Here is a 20310-nt window from a genome sequence, read left to right as displayed (position 1 = left end):
GTGTTACATATCAGTCGATACATGATCAACACTTCATGTTTAAAAAATAATGATTTAGAAAAACCTTACAGGTGCAGTCAGTCATTTTCTGAGGTTATTTAATAGAAAACATGATGTAGTTCTTATAGATATGCTTTGAACAGTGTGTAATGACGTCTTCTGATAATCTGATGTGTTCTCAGAAACTCATAATTCGTGTATTAAAACTAAGGAGTGGGTTTGCAGTTTGTAGAAGGCGCCACGTTCCCCCAACATTTTGAATACAGCGGACGTCTCCTTTGTGGATAAGGACGCGTTCCTCGTATACGGCTGCAGACCGGCTGTAGCGCGCAAAGGCAGAGAAGTCGAAGGCGTTCTCGTGCAGTGGAGAGACATTTAGATCTGTGTCTGCTCGCCTCATCTACTGAACTGAAGTCACCTGAAAACGTGAAGAAAGAAGAACAAACAGAGAAGCAGCTCATCGTCTCAGACTCCCTCTTTATACCAACAGAGGAGTCGCCCCCTGCTGGACATGAGGAAGAATGCAGGTCAGATTGGCCCAAACAGAAGAAGCCTGTGGCTGTAAAAGTGACGAAGCTTTTACCTGGAAATGCTCGATGTGCTGCTGCTGAACAGGAGACAAACCCGGAGTGACGTGTGACGTTTCCACAACCACTAAAATCACGTCTCACCAGCAAAGTGATAATAAAGTACAAACAGACATTGTGCACGGTGTCAGTTCATCAGCAGGAGTGTCATTCTCCCACACTCTGCAGTCGAGGATCAGGATGGATCGTAAGTTTTACTGCATGTTTCATCCTGACAGTACAGAACTCCATATTTACGACACATGAAGCACAGACGTAGTCAACAATCACCTCCACAGCGACACGTCAAAACATCCTGCAAGCCAACATAACACAACACGACAAATAACTGATGACCCACAGAGATCAGGTCTGCAGGTCAACTCGCTCTGACGCTCAGCAACGCCTTCGTGTTTCTGCGAGAACGGGAAGCTGAACCACAAACACGTCCCACCTGGACAATGACCTCGTTGGATGACCCTCTGGATCGGGCTTTTTATTTGCACAACCACAGAAATCCCACAAATCCAGTTTAGCATTAACTGTGAAACCACGGGAACTCGCGCTGACGTCACAATCAAAGTTTCTGTTTGCTTCGTCCTCAGTCGGCAGCTGCTGCTGTGCTTCCTGTGTGCGCTCTAATCCGTTCACGTTTTCTTGGCTGTTGGACTAAAATTCGCCGGCTCACAGCGAACACGCACACACACCATGAAGTGGTTAAATAACACGGCTTTAAATTATTCTCCACTGTGGAAATGCAGATTTCACTTTGACCAAATTATTATGTTTTTCTTTATTCCCACGATGCAACAAAGGTTTACAGTTACAGGTCACATGGTTCTAATAAGAGATACCACTGACATGCATGAAACATATATTCTATATATGAGCGTATAAAATGACTGGATACATCTAAAGTCGATAATCGTATTCACACGTCCATCTTTCCAAAGGTTATTTTTAGGACTGCACCGCCTGATAATGACGCAGGAACCTCTGGAGCTGAAAATGAAGCGAGCTGCAGTTCCTCTACTGACCACTTGAGGGTGTCTCCATCAGCCAGCAGCGGCACACAGAGCGTTAAAACATCAGACTGTAAATAAACGATGGCCACTGTGACATCACTCGGTGTTTTTGGGGCTTCTCGTCCTGAAGTCTCATCATTAGCGACCTGAGCTAACCGCGCGTAACGACACTTTATGGTAACATGTCAGAGAAATATTTCAAAGTGAAAATAAATCAGTTTGATGATAAAAACGGAGCGGAGACAGTAAATACAGTCAGCTGATCTTTATTGCTCTAGAGTACACAACACACGGCAGCAGAGCGTCGACCAATCGGGCGACGTCCCGCGTGGCAGCGGTTTATCTGTTGCACAGATCAGAACTGCAACAGCTGGCAGTCATCACGGGCGGACGATTCAGGATCCTGCAGGCCAGCGACTTCAAGCAGCCCTTTGTGTGCGTTACCACTGTGAAAACCAAAGGACAGAAGTGACCGTCACACATCGTCCCAGCCGCTCACAGTGCCCGTGAGGCGGCCCAGCATGCATTTGTTCTCTTTTCTTTGCATAAACGTCAGAGCGACGCAAGGCGAGACTTACCCGGCCCAGAAGTGATGACGAGAGTAGAGCAGACGTCGTTGGAGCTGGAGCACGTCTCCACAGGACGTGAACAGAACTTCTGGCCTCCACAGTGACACTCCAAGGCTTCACCTGCAAAACACGTCAAAGAACCACCTTCAGCCGTCGCCAGCAGCCCCACGGTTCACTCACGCCGCGACAGACCGTCTTACAAACATCAAATAAATGTAACAGACGAACGGAGAGCAGGTCTGCGGGTTAACTCACTCTGACTGACGGCCAGCAGCAGCAGCACAGCGAGCATCACAGTCTTCATGTTTCTGCGGGAACAGGAAACTCAACCACAAACACTTCCCACCTGGACGATGATCCCGTCTGTCGGTCGGGCTTTTTATTTCTGCTTTTTGCCTAATTTGGGAAAACCCACAAATCCAGTTTAGCATTAACTGTGAAACCCCGGGAGCAGGTTGGTGTCGACATCAGCTGCTATTGACACTTTCTAAGATCCTTCTTGTTTCCTGAGTTTTCTCTGTGTAATAAAAACACTTATTTATGAACACGATGATGAAGTGTGTGGTTAAACTCCGAGCAAAGCCACCGTTTCAATGTTGAGAGAATCATGAGTCAGAGGGAAAAACCAGCTGGTTCAAAGTTTCTGTTTGCTGTGGACGCCCTCAGACCAGCTTTGATGCTTCCTGTACGTCTGGCGATGCTTCGCTGCTGCTGTGCTTCCTGTGCGCTCTAATTCATCAGCAGGGACAGTTTCTTTAATCCGAGGCTCACAGATAACAGGAAGTTCACACACAGAGCTTTTAGATTGCCCACAGGGTTTATGCTGTTTTGAGAAATCAATCATCTTTGCCTATTTTCTTCTTCTTCGATCAATAAGAGGAGCAGGTCGGTTTTGTCTCCTTCATAATAGAAACCATCGTTTAAAAACTGAGGTGATCTGAGACGCTTTGTGTCACTAAAGCAGCAGCAGCAGCGTTTCATTGCGTCGTGTAGATGAGCTGATGACGTGTTTGTTTCTCTGTGAAGGAGACCTGAACTGCATCGCGGGGGCGACGTCCCGTAACGGAGCGTTCATCTGGGACGTCAGGAAAGGAAAAATCATCACTCGCTTCAACGAGGTGAGTAGGGCCGCGCCCCCGTGTGTCTGAACCCGATCGCACGATGCACAGCGTGATGCGTCTGTCTGTCTTCCTCCAGCACGGTAAGAACGGCATTTTCTGTATTTCCTGGAGCCACAAGGATTCAAAGCGGATCGCTACCTGCAGCGGAGACGGATTCTGGTGAGTGCTTCCTCTTCTCTCCCGACGACGGCGTCGTGTTTGTCCTTTGCAGTGATTCGTGTTTTTATTGTTGTTGTGGCGACAGCATCATCCGGACCATCGACGGTAAAATCCTGCACAAGTACAAACACCCCGCTGCTGTGTTCGGCTGCGACTGGAGCCAGAACAACAAGTAAGACCTGCGTCCACATCGTTGGGCTTCACTTGAATCATTTAAGCAACATGGTAGGATGTCACAGCTCGGAGAAGGAAAAACAGGGGACACAGGACGAGGACGGTGAGTGTCACAGCCCGGGCTGTCTGGAGGTTATCCAGGCACAAAACGTGTCACCCAAGTGCTTTAAAGGACCCAGCGGCTCGTTTACATGAACGTCTACGGCAGGTTCAGAGCTGGACGTCACACTGAACAGGGCTGAGTGCTGTTGTTACGGTTTAAGCCTCCTGCTCACCAGCTCTGTGAGTCCGATGAGTTTATGGTCCCAGTCGATGAAGAAGACATGATGTTCTTCTAAGTTCCTCTGTAGTGTCAACAATCAGCACGTGCTAAAGTGTACAGTAGAGCTAAATATGGGCTAATATCTACACACACACGATACACTGACCCCATCGTCCAGCAGCGTGTACACCCTCCTGTAGCAGGACGAACCTGCGCTGATGTTTCCTGTGTGACTTCATTAGTCTGTCTCATCCAGGTGGAGGAGTCTTCTTCACAGCGTTGCTCATGCACAGCTCTCTGGAGGTCCAGCTCTGGCCTCTGGTTCAGACCTGGACTTTGTCCCATCGATGACCCAGTCTGGTCCGAGCTGTAGCCTCTGTGTTCACTCAGACCGCCCTCCCTCCTCCTTTGTGCTGACGGCTACTGCGAGCTGTTGGTTTCCTCCAAACGTGCTTCACAGACAAACGTCTGCACTTTGTTCTCGTCTGTTCCTGAGGTCTGTGCTTCGTATAGCTGCATCCACACAAAGCCAGCGCTGCAGTTCCTCTGATGTCCAGCAGTGTTTGTGTGAGCGAGAATAGAGAACGACGAGGTCACGGTTTGACCCGTCGGTATTTCCTATTTAAACCAGCATCACAGCGGGTTTACGTTTCCAGGGAAGAGTGTGCAGCAGCTCTGAGGGGTCAAAGGTCCGTGTGCACCGACATCAGCTGATGGAGGAGCTGTGGGTGGTGCGTGTTCGTTAACGCTGAGCAGCAGGTTGAAATAAAGCGCAGTGATCCTTTAAAGCTGTGAGAACGTCACCGTGTGCTTCTGTCTGCAGGGACATGATAGCGACGGGCTGCGAGGACAAGAACGTGCGCGTGTACTACCTGGCCACGAGCTCGGACCAGCCTCTGAAGGTGTTCACGGGACACCTGGCCAAGGTGTTCCACGTTCGCTGGTCCCCCCTGAGAGAGGGCATCCTGTGCTCTGGATCGGATGATGGGTGAGTGCAGACACACTGAGAGGAGGAGGCGGAGCACGCCGTCCCAAGTTAGCCTTGGTTCAAAGAGTGTGTGTGTGTGTGTGTGTGTGTGTGTGTGTGTGTGTGTGTGTGTGTGTGTGTGCAGGACTGTTCGTATCTGGGACTACACGCAGGACGCCTGCATCAATGTGCTGAGCGGGCACACGGCTCCGGTCAGAGGCCTGATGTGGAACACAGAGGTGCCTTACCTGCTCATCTCAGGTAACGTCTCTACAAGCGTCGCCTCCCCTGGTGTGTGAGTCGTGCGCAGTGGGCGGTCTCAGGAGACCGATGTGCTCGTTTGTGCTGTTTCGCAGGTTCCTGGGATTACACCATCAGAGTGTGGGACACCAGAGACGGCACGTGTTTAGACACGGTCTACGACCACGGAGCCGACGTGTACGGTGAGTCGGGCTCCGCTTCCCGTTTACGGCGCGCTTCAGTAAACATTCGTGTGCGTTCCTGTCACAGCCGCTCACTCTGTGCGTGTGCAGGTCTCACGTGCCATCAGAGCCGTCCCTTCACCATAGCGAGCTGCAGCAGGGACAGCACGGTGAGGCTGTGGTCCCTCACGCCGCTCATCTCCCCTCTGCTGCTGAACGTCCTCGCTGACCAGCCCTGGGAGAAGATCATCGGAAACACAGGTGGGAACTCACCTGAACTTTAATCTGCTCACTCGTGCTGCCGGTGTCATTGTTGTACCGCTGTGCTGCGGGGTCGCTAACCCCCGAACCTACAAGCTGCTTCAAAGTGACAAACGTTTGTTTCTATGGCGGCGTTACAGTTTCGTCATGGCGAGCGTTGAAGCGTCGAGCTCACTGCTTCTGATCGCTCCCTGATTTATGTCTTATTGTCACTATTTTAACTTTATGACCGTTTTTGTTTCTTATCATTATAATGAAGTCTCTGTGTGTGTGTGTGCGTGTGCGTGCGTGTGCGTGTGTGCGTGTGTGTGCGTGCGCGTGCGTGTGTGTGTGTGCAGACACAGCTATGGTTCCTGGCTCTCCGCCGCTGCTCTGTGGAAAAGTATCCAGAGACATCAAGCAGGAGCTGGACAAGCTGAGCTTCGACATCAGAGCCAAGAAGCTTCGCTGGTTCTCTGAATGCTTTTCGGTAACGACCTCGATGTCAGGTGCTGTTTAAGCCTCAGCGCGGGGCTGTGAGCTCGTAGCTCTCCATCAGAGTCCGAGTACGAGGAGCTGAGGAGAGCTTGCTGCTGCTCATCACGTCCACACTGAGCTCACAGAGATGAATCCTGCCTACACTGTTTAATATAACATTCATCATATGTAGGTCACCAGCCTGTCGCTGAGCTGCGTTTCTAATGATTCAGGTCAGTTTTATTTATACGGCACCAAATCAGGACAAAAGCCAGAGATGAATAATAACTAATGATTTATAGATAAAGTTGACTTTGAATTACAGAGAGGTGACCTGGAAGTCTCAGACCAGCCTTTGTGAAAGCAAAGGAGATACATCCCATAATTCACAGCAGCACAAGCTCAGACTCTTCATAAAGACCGCACGGTCCTTTTTCCAAGCTCTAGAACGATGTCATAGCTTAGTAACATCCTCTCACTGCTGTAATAGAGCTAAAAGCTAAGGTTCGCCGGGGGCGGAGCTTCTTCTGTTATGACCAATGACATTTATCCTTATTAAACTGAGACATGAGGGGAGAGTCTTTGGTCGTGTCCAAATTCATGGGCTGTATCCTTCTGAGGACCCGGCCTTCGCGGTCTACGTGGGCCGGGTCCTCAGAAGGTCGGTAGGCCGGAAGTAAACGGCTGACGGTCTCGCCTTCAGATTAGCGTCGCCGCTGTCTCGGTGGAGTTTAATAAACTCGGCCATCTGCTCCTTGCTATCTAAAATATAACAGGACACTGGAGGAAACTCTCGACCGTCTGTTTACTCGGTTTTCTGTTTGACGTTTATTCAGCTGTGTAAAAACCACCCGGGGGATTAATAAAGTTTTATTTTATCTAATCTAATAGCTTTAATCTCAGCCAAACCGATTTACTCACGAACAAACAAAACACTGAAAAAAGCCCAACAATAACATTTTTAGGTTGTCTAAGTGACTTATATATCACGTTTAACCTGAGCAGCGAAAGTCTGCGGTGATCTGAACATGATGTGCCGGGAGTTGTGCCGTTCTCGGCGGCTTCAGTAACCCTCGAGCTCCCGGCTAGCTGTCGAGCTGGTGGGTAACAGACGCCTCCGAAAACATCGAAGCACTTTAGCAAATATGGGATATCTTGATAAACCGAGCAGATATTTGATGTTTACACAGCTACTTTCTCGCCTGAAAATATGTTAAAAGTTTATTTTGTGACCCAGAAATATTAGTAAGAGTAGTCAAAGGAGCTTGCAAAGAGAAGCGTCTGGACTTCTTTAAGTTGCTTGAAGACGTTTCACCTCTCATCCGAGAAGCTTCTTCAGTTCTAAGGTCAAATGGTCCCAGATATAAACCCAGTGGGAGTTTCCCCCCACAGAGGGACAAAAGGACCCCCTGATGATCCTCTAATCACCTGAGCCAAGGTGTGAAACTGGGTGTGGGTCCCAATCAGCCAGAGTTTCGGGTGAGCTCATTGTGAAACCTGGCCCCACCTTATCATGTGATGTCCTGAGGTCAGATGGCCCAGGATGTGAGTGGGCGTTAAGGCGTCTGGGAAGGATCTCAAAACTGGATTATAGATGGCAGAGAGTTGGTGTCGTAAACCCCGCCTCTGTTCAAAGATGGTCGCTCACAGTGGACATAGATGGCTTCTTTCACTCCTCTTTCAAACCATCTGTCCTCTCTGTCCAAAATGTGAACATTGGCATCCTCGAAAGAGTGACCTTTGACCTTTAGATGCAGATGGACTGCTGAGTCTTGTCCTGTGGAGGTGGCTCTTCTGTGTTGTGCCATGCGCTTGTGAAGTGGCTGTTTGGTCTCTCCAATGTAGAGGTCTGAGCATTCCTCGCTGCACTGTACAGCAAACACCACATTGTTAAGTCTGTGTTTTGGCGACCTTAGAACTGAAGAAGCTTCTCGGATGAGAGGTGAAACGTCTTCAAGCAACTTAAAGAAGTCCAGACGCTTTTCTTTGCAAGCTCCTTTGACTATGATGACCTGGATGACTGAGAACCTTCACAGACATTAGTAAGAGTAATATTAAAAACTTAGTAGCGGCCGCCATTGTTGGAAACTGGAGTTTGGCTGGGCCGTGCTATGAATTCTGGGATATGGTGGGCCACGAAGGACACACCCGACCCATCCTTCAAATTCGGGGAAAAGGAGGACGCATTTGTCGGCCGCATTTGTCGGAGTCTACGAATGTGGACAGCCTTCAGCGCGTCGCTGTGACGTAATCGGTCTACAAATGTGTCCTCAGGAGGATGCAGCCCATGAATTTGGACACGCCCTTTGTGTTTGGTGCTTTTCTCCTCCTGCCAAGCTTTTCACTGCGAGCGCAGCCTCGTTTGTCTGTTTGACCTCCTCCTCCTGTTCCTCCTGCTCCTCCTCTTCCTCCTCCTCCCCTCCTCCTCCTCCTGCTCCTCCTCCTTCTCCTGCTCCTCCCGTCCTCCTCCTGCTCCTCCTGCTCCTCCCCTCCTCCTCCTGCTCCTCCTCCACAGCCTGAACGTGATGTTTGCAGAACAGAGATCAGGACAGAGTGAAATCTGCTTTCATATTTACATATTTTTATTATTATTACAGATGTTACAGATTTTAAAACTACTTCCTGGTTTATTTGGAGTCTTCGCTGTGAGATCTCCTCCTGCTCCTCCTCCTGCTCCTCCTCCTGCTCCTCCTGCAAACGCGGCAGCAGTAAAGCCAGAGAACATCAGCATGTTAGCAGGATGCCACAGTCTGTGGTGGAGGAGAGGCTGGATTACTGGTCTGATTAAACATGTTTGAATGCATCAGCGTGCTGGTTTTCACACGTGTGTGTGTGTGTGTGTGTGTGTGTGTGTGTGTGTGTGTGTGTGTGTGTGTGTGTGTGTGTGTGTGTGTGTGTGTGTGTGTGTCAGCCTCCAGGTGGCAGCAGTAACCTGTGGGACCTGGTGTCAGTGATTAACGGCCAGGACGACTCGCTGCTCCCAGCCAGCTACAGCAAAGGAGTGATGCACATGAAGCACCTGCTCAAGTTTAAAACCGTGAGTCCTGATTGGTCCTTTCACCGTCACAGCTGACGGTTACCGCAGCGTGCACAGTCAGCGCCACACCTGTTCCTGCTTGAGTTGTGATCCAGCAGGAGACTGTTGCCTCATGCTCCTGCAGCTGCAGGCGTGCAGCACGTCTCTATTGCTGCTGCTGATCTGTGGAACGATCTGCCCCAGCACATCAGGGAGGCTCCTTCACTGTCCACGTTTAAAACACGTCTAAAACCCATGTTTACTCCTTGGTGTATGAAACAGTATGAGCCTGATCTTATTGTTCTACATCTAATTCTAATGATCATTTTCTAGCCTCAGCTTTTGTTTTCTTGTCTTCCAGTCTGAAGCTCAGGAGCTGACCATCGTGAAGATGTCCAAATTCGGAGGAGGAATCGGAGCGCCGAGCAAAGAGGAGCGGCTGAAGGAAGCCGCAGATATCCATCTGAGGCTGGGACAGACCCAACGATACTGTGAGCTGATGGTGGAGCTGGGACAGGTGTGTGTGTGTGTGTGTGTGAACTCACTGTTCAAATGAAACTTTGACTAAAACAAAAAGCAGGAAGAGTTTGAGTGACGCTGCACCGAGGGCTCGGTGATGTGAGCGTTTTGTGTGTTTCAGTGGGAGAAAGCGTTGTCTGTGGCACCGGGAGTCTCCATGAAGTACTGGAAGAAGCTCATGCAGAGGTAACACCGAGCACCAACCCAGAGAACCACCGAGCGTCGCGCCCGTTTCTGACATGAAAGGCTGCACTTAATGTTTTCTGACTCAACATGAGTGCGCTGAGGTCGGGCCCATCGGCAGCACAGATGACTGTTTGTAAGGTTTAAGGCGATCGTGCGTCCATGACGTGTTTAAGTGTTAGGCTGCAAACGCAGAGCAGCGAGGCCACAAAGGTCACGATAAAGAAACGGTTTATAAGGTTTATCGTCATCATCACCCGAGTCTCACATTCCTGCTGCTCCACACGCTTCATATCAGCCTGTGCTTGTGGCAGGAGAGCGGACCAGCTGATGGCCGAGGATAATGACGACGCCATCCCGTACTGCGTCGCCACGGGAGACATCAAAAAACTGGTGACGTTCTTCAGCGGGAGAGGACAGCTGCTGGAGGCCTTACTGATAGCACAGGTACAAAGATCGCACCAACACGGACGCATCACCTGTGACGAAGGACGCACAGGTGACAACATCCTAACCATGAATGTTTTTAGGGAGCGTGTGAGGGGAACATACGTGCACCTCAAAGCTCTGCAGCCAACCACACGACTAATGACATGGACAACAGGCAGCAGTACCAGAGGTAGCACGCACACACACACACACACACGCACGCACGCACGCACGCACACACACACACACACACGCACACACACACACAGGTCAGAGCAGACAGATGCTGATACTCTGCTGATCTCAGGTCAGCTTCTCCTCCTTAGTTTAACTGAACACCTGTGTGAGTCACACCTGCAGACCTCTGTGGCTCTCCTCTCTCTGCAGCCTCCTCCATAAGGTTTGTAAGGACCTCGCTGAGTGGTACTTCCAGGACGGATGCTCTGTGCTGGCGGCGTGCTGCCACCTGGCCGTGGACGACGTCGAGGTGAGTGTCGCAGTCGCCGTCTTCGGCATTTCTTTGCGCTCCGCTTTAAAACATGGCTGAAGTGTGTGCGGACGTGTGCTTTGGTTCCAGTTAGCCATGTCCAGTCTGATGCGAGGTAACGAGCTGGAGCTGGCCGCGTGTGTGGGCATCGTCCTCGGAGAGGGGGCCAATCAGAGCACGGCTTACTGCCTTCAGCTCCTTGCCAGGAAGTACATGACCAATCCGACATGGTAGGCTTTTGTGTTGCTTTGCCCCCACACGAAGACCGCCGTCCCCTGAGCACGCTCAGTTAACTGAACTGGTCACATGATTTGGTTTAGTTTGAGAACAGATCAGATCGGGGGATTTAAGGGCGTGGCTTTGCTTTGACACATCCTTTTGATTGGCTCTCTTTTGTGAAATTCGCAATGTCAGGGAACTGTTCCCTGACAGGTGCAGCTGTTGGCGCTCAAAGGTGGGCGGGTACAGACTTAAACAAATCAGTGTGCAGGCCGCTTACCTGCACAGTGCGAACCAATCAGGACAAAGTAAACGTCCACGTAGGAGAAACTGCAGTTCCTCTAATGTCCACTCGAGGCTCCAACAGTGAGTCCGTCCTCACGGACAAACCGCTGGGTGACGTCACATATCCAGCTGTGCTGGCGCCCAGCTGTCAGCTACAAGCTGACTCAGGACACACGGACGCAGTCGCAGCCACGAGCACACACAGCTGCTTCACTCTGTGGCTCCATAAAAGCTGCACATGATAAAAACATGACCCTCATCTTCTCTGTGTTTACACTTAGGGAGCTGTCAGCTGACCTGCTGCGAATGATTCCCGACAACCACGTCCTTTTGGCTAAACTCTGCGCGTTTTACCCGGGGACTGCGGCTGAAATCAACCAGCTGCATGAAAGGGTGCGTACGCTCGACTCCTTCTGGGTAAAATGTAAACGTTGCAGTGATCGGTAAATACTTAAAGCCTTTATTTAATAGACAACAGCAGAAACATGTTTGCAGCGGACGTGGGCGTGTACATGTCGATATTAACGCGTGATGATGTCGCTCGCTGTCGTTAAAGTGCGGCCTGCCTTCACTGGAGGAGTGTAAGGTGCTGGCAGAAGAAGCTGTGAATGAAGGAGACTTGTTTTCAGCGGTTAAACTCCGCCTGCTGAGCCCCGAGCCTGAGGTCGCCCTGCAGATCGGGATAAACCACGTCAAAGGTACTCACACATCAGCGTCTGTGCAGCAGCTGGAAGTTCACAGAAAACAAAGATTTCATGTGTTTTTTCTCCATGTTTTAGTTCATGTTTTTAATGTTTATGGCTCACCCCAACCGCTCGCAGCAGATGGCCCCGCCCCTCCCTGAGCCTGGTTCTGCTGCAGGTTTCTTCCTGTTAAAAGGGAGTTTTTCCTTCCCACTGTCGCCAAAGTGCTGCTCATAGGGGTCATATGATGGTTGGGTTTTCTCGGCGTTATTGTAGGTCGTTACATTACAACCTGAAGCGCCTTGAGGCGACTGTTGTTGTGATTTTTTTAAACTGAAGAGCTAACCGATCGTCCACAATAGTCATAAACACTGATGAGTGTTAGGGTCCAGGGTTTACCCCGCCTCTCGCCCTGTGGCAGCTGGGATAGGCTCCACCCCCTGCGACCCTGATAAGGATAATGATGGACGGGCTGATTAGTTCAAATCTTGCTTTTCATTTTTTTCCCTCCTCAGAACAGCTGGCTGGATCTGATTGGATGGTGGATGACATTCAGCCAATCCTGGACCTGATGAGTTACATCAGAACTGACCGCCTCATCACGACCAAGACCACCGAGTGAGAACGACTGTTTATTAGAAACAACGTTTGTTCTTACCACACACAGAGTTCACTGACCTGAGTGTGTGTCTGTGTGTGTCTGTGTGTGTGTGCGTGTGTGTGTGTCTGTGTGTGCGTGCAGAGCCCGCAGTGAGCTGCTCATCCTCTGTGGTTATATTGGAGCTCTGCTGGCCATTAGAAGACAGTACAGCAGCATCGTACCTGCACTCTACGAATACACCAGGTACGCACACACACACACACACACACACACACACTGTGAGTGCACAGACACACACACACACACACTGTGAGTGCACAGACACACACACACACACACACACACACTGTGAGTGCACAGACACACACACACACACACACACTGTGAGTGTGCTCTGTGTGGCAGCAGCATGAAAGCTGACGCTGGATTCTCTTGGAGCGCACACAGAGGATTTTCCAGTCCTGCACACAAAGAGCAGTTTTCTCAGTGTGAGGTCAGCACTCAGACTGTCCTGTGGTTATAAAACAGAAAGTTTTTATTAATCCACATCAATGTTTTTACTGTGACCGACTGTGAAAAACAGCAGTTTGTCTGGTACACGATCATAAAACATCGTGGCTCAAGAGTTGGGCGTTCGCCTTGTAATCAGAAGGTTGCCGGTTCGAGCCCCGGCTTGGACAGTCTCGGTCGTTGTGTCCTTGGGCAAGACACTTCACCCGTTGCCTACTGGTGGTGGTCAGAGGGCCCGGTGGCACCAGTGTCCGGCAGCCTCGCCTCTGTCAGTGCGCCCCAGGGCGGCTGTGGCTACAATGTAGCTGCCATCACCAGTGTGTGAATGTGTGGATGACTGGATATGTAAAGCGCTTTGGGGTCCTTAGGGACGAGTAAAGCGCTATATAAATACAGGCCGTTTCTGTTTATGTGACTTCATTATGTTGGTTTAGCATGAATGTCCCTGAATGTCTTTAGTTTATTTACATTTTTTAATGTAATTTCTACCATTTTAACTTTAAGAGGAAACTAAAACATCAGTAGGAAAAGTTGTAACACAGTTCAAATTCCAACATCTACGCCCTCCTTCACATTTTCCAAATCCATCCAAAGGGCCAGGCTGGAGTCTCTGCCAAGCCCACTCTGGCCCCCGGGCCTTATGTTTGACACCCCTGGTTTAAACCTCAGCTGAAGCTTTGGAGCGCTACAGGCAGGTTTACATTTTCCTTGATCGTAATCAATGTTCAGCATCTCCTGATTTGTTTGGACACAAGCGTCAAAATAACTTCCAGAAACAGGAACAGATATCACCGTGCGCGGTGACGTCAGCTAATATCGGCTTTTGATTTGGAATTATCGACGATGATTGTTTGGATCTGCTGCACGCCAGCGTCTGTGAACGCGTTTCTTTGTGTTTCTCAGTCAGCTGCTGAAGCGGCGAGAGGTGTGTGTCCCTCTGAAGATCGAGCAGCTGTCTGTGGAGCTGGACGCCTGGAGGGCCTGCACACAAGCTAACAGCATGTACGTCACACACACACACACACACACACACACACACACACACACACACACACACACACACACACACACACACACACGTTGTATCAATAACACTACAAGGTGCTCACATTAACGAGCAGAGGTGTAGCAGTGATGCTGAAGAGCGGCCAGGATGAGGCCGGTCACCAAGGCAACTGCATCACGACATATGAAGGAGCCGCATCTGCCGTTAGACTGAGATGGTCACTGAGTGATCGGCTAACTGAAGAATCGTCACTCTGAGGTTTGGAGGACTTCCTGATGAGGGGAAATCAGATGGATGAAGAGCACCAGGAGTCATTACGGCCCACTCTGAAATCAGTGAAGTGGAAGCTTTACTTCCTCTCTGTCTGGGTGGAAATGTGCTCGTCACTGAATGAGGATCTTCTTCTCAGGGCTGAACGTCCCAGCGGCACACAGTGACCCGTGTTTGCACCACAGCCCGATGAAATCAAAGCGCTTGAAGAAAAATGAACCAAATCCTGGACTTCATATAAGATAGTAAAGTTTTAATGATTTATCATGGAGCTCGTCAACATCAGGAAGAGCTTCAGAATAAAATATATGACTGTCTCGTCAGTGCTGTCCCCTCCAGCTCAGCAGCACTCAGATGAAGGCGGCTCCACCTTGTGGTGCTGTTCTGAAACTGCACTTCATAAGCTGCTATTTAAGGAAGCAGAGCATCAAAGATGAACTCGGCCTATCAGTAAGAGCCGTGCATACGGTCTCCCAGCACTAGTGCATGGTTAATTCATTACTAGCATCTTCCTAATACATCCAGAAATGTTTTTATGTACACATAACTGCTCTGCTTCCACCATCCCCACAGCTGAGCAGCGCCACATGCAGACTTACTGCTGGGGACGCGAGCGAGTGCGTGCATGCACATGCATGCACACACATGCACACTTAGGCACACACATGCACACGCATGCAAATGTAGGCACACGCATGCAAACGTAGGCACACACATGCACACGCATGCAAATGTAGGCACACGCATGCAAACGTAGGCACACGCATGGACACGTAAGCACACACATGCACATGCATGGACATGCATGGACACGCATGGACACGTAGGCACACACATGCACACGCATGGACATGCATGTACATGCATGGACACGTAGGCACACACATGGACACGCATGGACACGTAGGCACACACATGCACACGCATGTACATGCATGTACATGCGTGTGCATGCATGGACACGTAGGCACACGCATGGACTTGCATGGACACGCATGGACACGTAGGCATGTTGCTGGGCTGATGTTCAGTCATTAAAGCTCTTTTATGATTATTCATCTTAAAGAGACGTCAAAGCTGCGGCTTCCACCAAAAACAGGAACAATCACCACAACAGAGAAGCTCAGACGCCGTCAGTGCAGCGAGTCTGGTCCAGTTTAAGGACTCATTGCTTCATTACTGAGTGGACTCAGTTGCAAAGAGTATGACACCACACCCCAGAGTGCAGACCACAGTTTCCCTGAGCCTTACCTAACATAGCTCCATCTTTGACCCAGAACTTGAGTCCTGATCCTGAAACGGGCCCTTTGAAGAGGAACAGAGCAGGGATGAGCTTCTAGAACAACATCGCGCTATCAGTTTGTCACAAACAGCTGGACAAGTTTCATTTCTTTATTTTAGTCTGTGGTTTCCTGTAAGCAGTGACTGCAGTCAGCAAGCTGCAGGCCACAGACGGCTGTTTGAAACTCACACTCACACACACACACTCACACACTCTGCGTCCTGGGTACATTTGTAGCAGACAAGTCTGAGTACATTTGTCACGTCTCAGTATTTTGTCAGTTTTTCTCTTTGTGTTTTTGGGTGTTCAAGCTTGATTATGAAGGCAAACCTACTGATGAGTTCTAGCCCTGAGTGGGTCTCTGGGGCCTGGTCCACACAGCTGGATGTTTTCATATTAAGAAAACAAAGTGTACGTATCATCTGTGAAAGTCCTCAGACTCCAGACTCCAAAGTGGAGCACTCGCTGAAAGCTGCTGCTGTTCCATGAAACAAAGCACGACCGAGTGCCTTCAGCTCGGCTCGCACTGATGCTGTAAACCGTCTTCTGTGAGAAAATGCTGCTGTTATCATGCAGTCCTCATGTCCACACACACTCACAGCAAACGTGCTTCCTTCCTGTCCGTCTGTCTCCAACAGCCCCCCGTCAGAGTGTCAAAGAGAAGAGTTCAGCTGCCTGCAGAGGAGAATCCAGCCGAGCCACAAAGGTAAACAGTCCTCACGCCTCAGAGCGCCGCATCACCAGCTGCAGCTCAGAGGGCGAGGAAAGAAGCATCGTGTTAATGATAATGACAACATTAAACCATTTCCTGACGTCTCTCAGGTGCGTTGCTCCTCTGCGGTGCTGACTACGTGACGGGCTCCAACCTGCCGAGTCACTCAGACCTCCAGCTGTCCTGCTTCACCGGGCAGAGAATACAGGTGTGTGTGTGTTTTAACATCTTTGTGGGGACCAAAATCCCACAGCATTGAAGGCATTTTTGAGACTCAAAATGTGGTTTTAGTGTCAGGTTACAGCAGACTTTCCCAAAGTGTGGGGCCCGCCCCCTAGGGGGGGTGCAGAGCCATTGCAGGGGGGGCGCGGCATGAAAAGGGAAAAAAACAAAACGCTTGCACACGGCTAGCACGGGCGCCCACACAAACGCACAGCAGGAGATGAAGCATCACTGAATATGTTTCCAAACCAACTTCATTCTAAGCCAAAGACTAGAAAATATGGTGAAGCAAATCTTCCCTTTGGCTTCACCTGCACAGGTGCTGAGGTAGGTCTCCCTGCAGGGTTGGTTTCCCTGCATCAGGAGCAGCGCTGGGCTGTTTACATCACGGACAAACAGTCTCCCACAGCTGTTTATGTTTTTAAACCCATTTTGCACAGAGAGGCATTTTTTGAAAAATGCATTGACAGCAATGTTGAACATTATTACACAGGAAAAAACAACTACACGTAAAATAATCGCACCGTGACGCCTCTGCCTTTGTAAATGGAGGGACAGTAACTGTGTGTTTATATGTAAGAGTGTAAAACCTGCAGACAGAGACAAAATACTGTTAATCTGACTGTCTGCCATTCTGCAATTCCTCTCATGTAAGCAATAACGTGGCCACAGCGTGATGTGGAAAAAGGCTCATACCTTTGATGTTGCGTGACTCTGTATTCCTCGTCCACACGTAAACGCAAAAAAAGAATTTTAAAAAATCTCCGTTTTCGGTGATTCGAAACGCTGTTTACGTGGACGAAACAGCTGCTTTTCAAAATCACCCGTGTACTCGTAAAACAAAGGGGGGCCCAGCAAAAAAAGTTTGGGAACCACTGGGTTACAGTAAGGTCATGGTTAGGGAAAGCATCGCGCCCATTAGCTGTCCCCACGAGCTCTGATTACCCGACGTGTTTCTGCACTGATGTGTCCAAAGCTCTGTCTGCTCTGTTTGAATGCTCAGGGTCCGGTGTTTTTGCTGGAGGACAATAAATCAGCCATCTCACTCAACGACGCTTTAATGTGGGCGAAGGTCAACCCCTTCTCCCCGCTGGGGACGGGACTCCGCATCAACCCCTTTTAACACACACGAAGAAGAGGAAGACGGTCACGGCGGCGATGAGACAGACACCAGCGGCTGAAGCTCAAACACTTTTTGCCAACTGAAGCTTCAGAGGAGCTCAAAGCTTTTGTAGATTTTGATATTGGTTAGCTGTTACGTGATGAGAATGTAGCCAACCAATCGTGCTTCACGTGTGGAGGAGGACTGGTGTTGAATGTGTCGTACTGGGTAGGACTCCCGCTTCATTTCCCACAATGTGATCATGTACATACAGGGTATAGATCTGAGTTCTTCTACTGTACAAAGAAAGCACTGGAATAAAGACACCACTGAGTATTTATGGGAGACTTTCTTTGTGTTCGTGTTAATCTTCTCTCAGCTGCTCCCTTTAGGAGTCACCACAGTGGATCACCTGCCTCCTTCTATCCCAGCGTTCTCCTCTGCCACACCAACTCTCTGCATGTCGCCTTCACTGCATCCACCAATTTTCTCTGAGGTCTTCCTCCTTTCCTGCTGCCTGGCATGTTCACCTCTCCACCTGTCTGCCTCTCGTTCACACACGTATGTCGTACCTCCACCTCTCCAGGCTCTCCTCCACCTGCTCCCTACTCTCAGAACAGATCACAGTATCATCTGCAAACATGAGAGACTCACCTGTGAGCCTGTCCGTCCCCACTGCAAACAAGGAGGAGCTGAGAGCCGATCCCTGATGTAATCACCACCCCCACCTTGAACCCATCTGTCACTCCTATCGCACACCTCACCTCTGTCCTCACATCTCCTGCACCACCCTCACATACTTTACTGACCCTCCTGACTTCCTCTCTCAGCTCTACAAAGACACAATGAAAGAATCTGTCCACACACTGTTATATCATATTAGGGCGGCTCAGGACTGTTCATTTATGTGAATACATACATGCTGGCATCTCCTCAAAATGCTTTATTGAAAGGCAAAGATCCAACAAATTAGAGAAAACACAAATAATCAGACGACCCTCTCCTGGCAGCACTTGGTGACTGGAGGAAAGAAGAACTGTTTTAACAGGAAGAGAAGCGAGGTGTGTGTGGTTCTGCCGGAGGTTTCTTCCTGTTAAAAGGGAGTTTTTCCTTCCCACTGTCACCAAAGTGCTTCTCATAGGGGGTCATATGATTGTTGGGTGTTTCTCTGTATGTGTCCGATCTACCTTGAGGCGACTGTTGTTGTGATTTGGTGCTGAATAAATAAATCTGATTTGAATCGAATCATATTATTTGGGAATTCTACATACAGCGGTCCCTCGTCTATTGTGGGAGTAGCCAACTTTATTTTTTACAATTATTACAGATGTTTTAAGGCTGGAAAACCCCTCACTGCACACTTTACACTTTTCTCAGACAGGCATGAACATTTTCACATTTTTCTCTCTCGTTCAAACCTTCGTAGAAAAATAAGTCCAGTATTATAGACCGAAACCAAAGATCAAACCCTGTTTTCAGAACATGGGAGCAGAGCAGCTGCCAGAGAATTTAACATTAATGAATCAATAATGAATCAATGGTACGGAAGTGGAGGAAGCAAGAAGAATGAGTTGAGTAAAGTTTGACTTATCTGACTGTTTTAATGCGGTGTGCCTTATGGTCCAAAAAATACAGTAACTTCTACCTTCCCCTCAGCATGTCGAGAACTTTTTGTCCCACTGCTAGCGATCGACAAGCTGAACACATTCTGTACTGTACACGAGACACGGCACAGGATTGATTGACAACGATTTACAGCCAATCAGGATGCAGAACACAATGGGCTGTAAAAAAAATAAATAAAGCATGCAAAATTGAGACAGCCGCAAAAGATGAACCGCAATATAGCGAGGGAGCACTGTGCTAACATTACTCCTGAGCTCAGGCTGCAAACTGCTCTGAACACTTGGTTTCTCAGTTTGCCTGGGTACACTCCCTGATACTGTCATTGTAAGAAGACAAGCTCCACCCACTTTCTGTTCAAATTTCTGTGAGGGGCAGCCAGTCAGAAGAAAGCAGACTTAAACGTCGGGGACCAATCGTTCTACAGACCAAAGACTGTAGAACGATAACTGGAGAGCCAGACCAGGAAAAGACAACGATCATAACCACAAATCATTTCATGTCTTTGTGGATTCATTCACAGGGAAACTTCAGCACAGCAGCTGTGAGATCAGCCTCACTGAACCTCTTTGTTTATACCCGTCTCTTCATGACAACCTGTGACTTCATGCAAACCACACACGGGTTCTTGGAGAGCGCCCAGTTTGGGAAAAAGCCAACATTTTCACCACGGTGAAAGGATTCAATTGGCCAAGGATTTATGAGGAATGTCAACAGTGAAAACAGGGCTAAGGCTGACTGACGCTGTGTCCCAGCCCACAGTTCAGAGGAGATAAAGACACACAAAGGATTGCGCTGTACAAATAAAGTTGCTGCATGCTGCTGCCACAGTCGTTTTTCTGTATTGGACTGACACAGTGATGAGTATCAAATATGTTCCTCCAGCCACACAAGAAGATGATCAGAATAAAAACCAGCTCAAGTCCAGGAAACACATCTGCAGGAGGAATAATTTTAGGGTACCGCCGCCGTTATTGTGTTTAAATGGGAGATTGAGTTGGAAGCGTAATATTTGATATGAAGAATATCAAAGACTACTAAGCATTTCCACACACTTTCCTATACTATGGATAAAAATGGAAGCAACAACTTTGAAATTACCCACTGTGTGCAGACTTAATGCCGGTTTTTGGCTCACGCCATCTTAGAGGTGACCTTATGCTAATTAGTGCAGGCACT

At 49.2% G+C, this 20310-nt stretch overlaps 1 protein-coding gene and 2 long non-coding RNA genes across 9 annotated transcripts in view; 1 reads left to right on the top strand and 2 right to left on the bottom strand.

The window, feature by feature from the left end:
- LOC113023537 (uncharacterized) overlaps positions 1-2804 on the bottom strand; it is a 2838-nt gene extending 34 nt beyond the window's left edge. The window contains exons 1-4 of one of the 2 annotated variants that reach the window (XR_013909397.1): positions 2416-2804; positions 2170-2280; positions 584-2037; positions 1-418 (exon numbers count right to left, since the gene is read on the bottom strand). The exon at positions 1-418 is cut by the window's left edge and continues 34 nt beyond it. This is a non-coding gene — a long non-coding RNA (uncharacterized LOC113023537). Of the gene's footprint in view, positions 419-583; positions 2038-2169; positions 2281-2415 lie in introns of those variants that run through there. The other variant, XR_013909396.1, reaches the window with a different exon arrangement.
- The window catches only part of wdr17 (WD repeat domain 17), a 27935-nt gene extending 10087 nt beyond the window's left edge, over positions 1-17848 (top strand). For 3 of the 6 annotated variants that reach the window (XM_026169526.2, XM_080302265.1, XM_080302262.1), the window contains 23 exons: positions 3187-3278; positions 3358-3440; positions 3526-3612; positions 4700-4864; positions 4989-5104; positions 5200-5286; positions 5377-5526; positions 5865-5995; positions 8894-9019; positions 9360-9515; positions 9639-9703; positions 10015-10147; positions 10231-10319; positions 10517-10616; positions 10707-10846; positions 11402-11513; positions 11677-11818; positions 12319-12421; positions 12546-12647; positions 13818-13916; positions 16111-16178; positions 16295-16392; positions 17410-17848. In XM_026169526.2, the coding sequence (XP_026025311.2) occupies positions 3187-3278; positions 3358-3440; positions 3526-3612; positions 4700-4864; positions 4989-5104; positions 5200-5286; positions 5377-5526; positions 5865-5995; positions 8894-9019; positions 9360-9515; positions 9639-9703; positions 10015-10147; positions 10231-10319; positions 10517-10616; positions 10707-10846; positions 11402-11513; positions 11677-11818; positions 12319-12421; positions 12546-12647; positions 13818-13916; positions 16111-16178; positions 16295-16392; positions 17410-17529 (2564 nt within the window). In that variant the 3' untranslated portion in view covers positions 17530-17848. Of the gene's footprint in view, positions 1-3186; positions 3279-3357; positions 3441-3525; positions 3613-4699; positions 4865-4988; positions 5105-5199; positions 5287-5376; positions 5527-5864; positions 5996-8893; positions 9020-9359; positions 9516-9638; positions 9704-10014; positions 10148-10230; positions 10320-10516; positions 10617-10706; positions 10847-11401; positions 11564-11676; positions 11819-12318; positions 12422-12545; positions 12648-13817; positions 13917-16110; positions 16179-16294; positions 16393-17409 lie in introns of all 6 variants that reach the window. The other 3 variants (XR_013909391.1, XM_080302263.1, XM_080302264.1) reach the window with 3 other exon arrangements.
- LOC145429184 (uncharacterized) lies at positions 8544-10788 on the bottom strand. The gene is made up of 2 exons (XR_013909404.1): positions 10484-10788; positions 8544-8732 (listed from the first exon to the last, which is right to left on the bottom strand). It is a non-coding gene; the product is annotated as an uncharacterized LOC145429184 (long non-coding RNA).
- Positions 17849-20310: the final 2462 nt, after the last annotated feature.

Source organism: Astatotilapia calliptera, chromosome 6 (genome assembly GCF_964374335.1).
Source record: "Astatotilapia calliptera chromosome 6, fAstCal68.1, whole genome shotgun sequence".
Taxonomy (NCBI): Eukaryota; Metazoa; Chordata; class Actinopteri; order Cichliformes; family Cichlidae; genus Astatotilapia; species Astatotilapia calliptera.
This window is presented reverse-complemented; position numbering and strand designations above follow the sequence as displayed.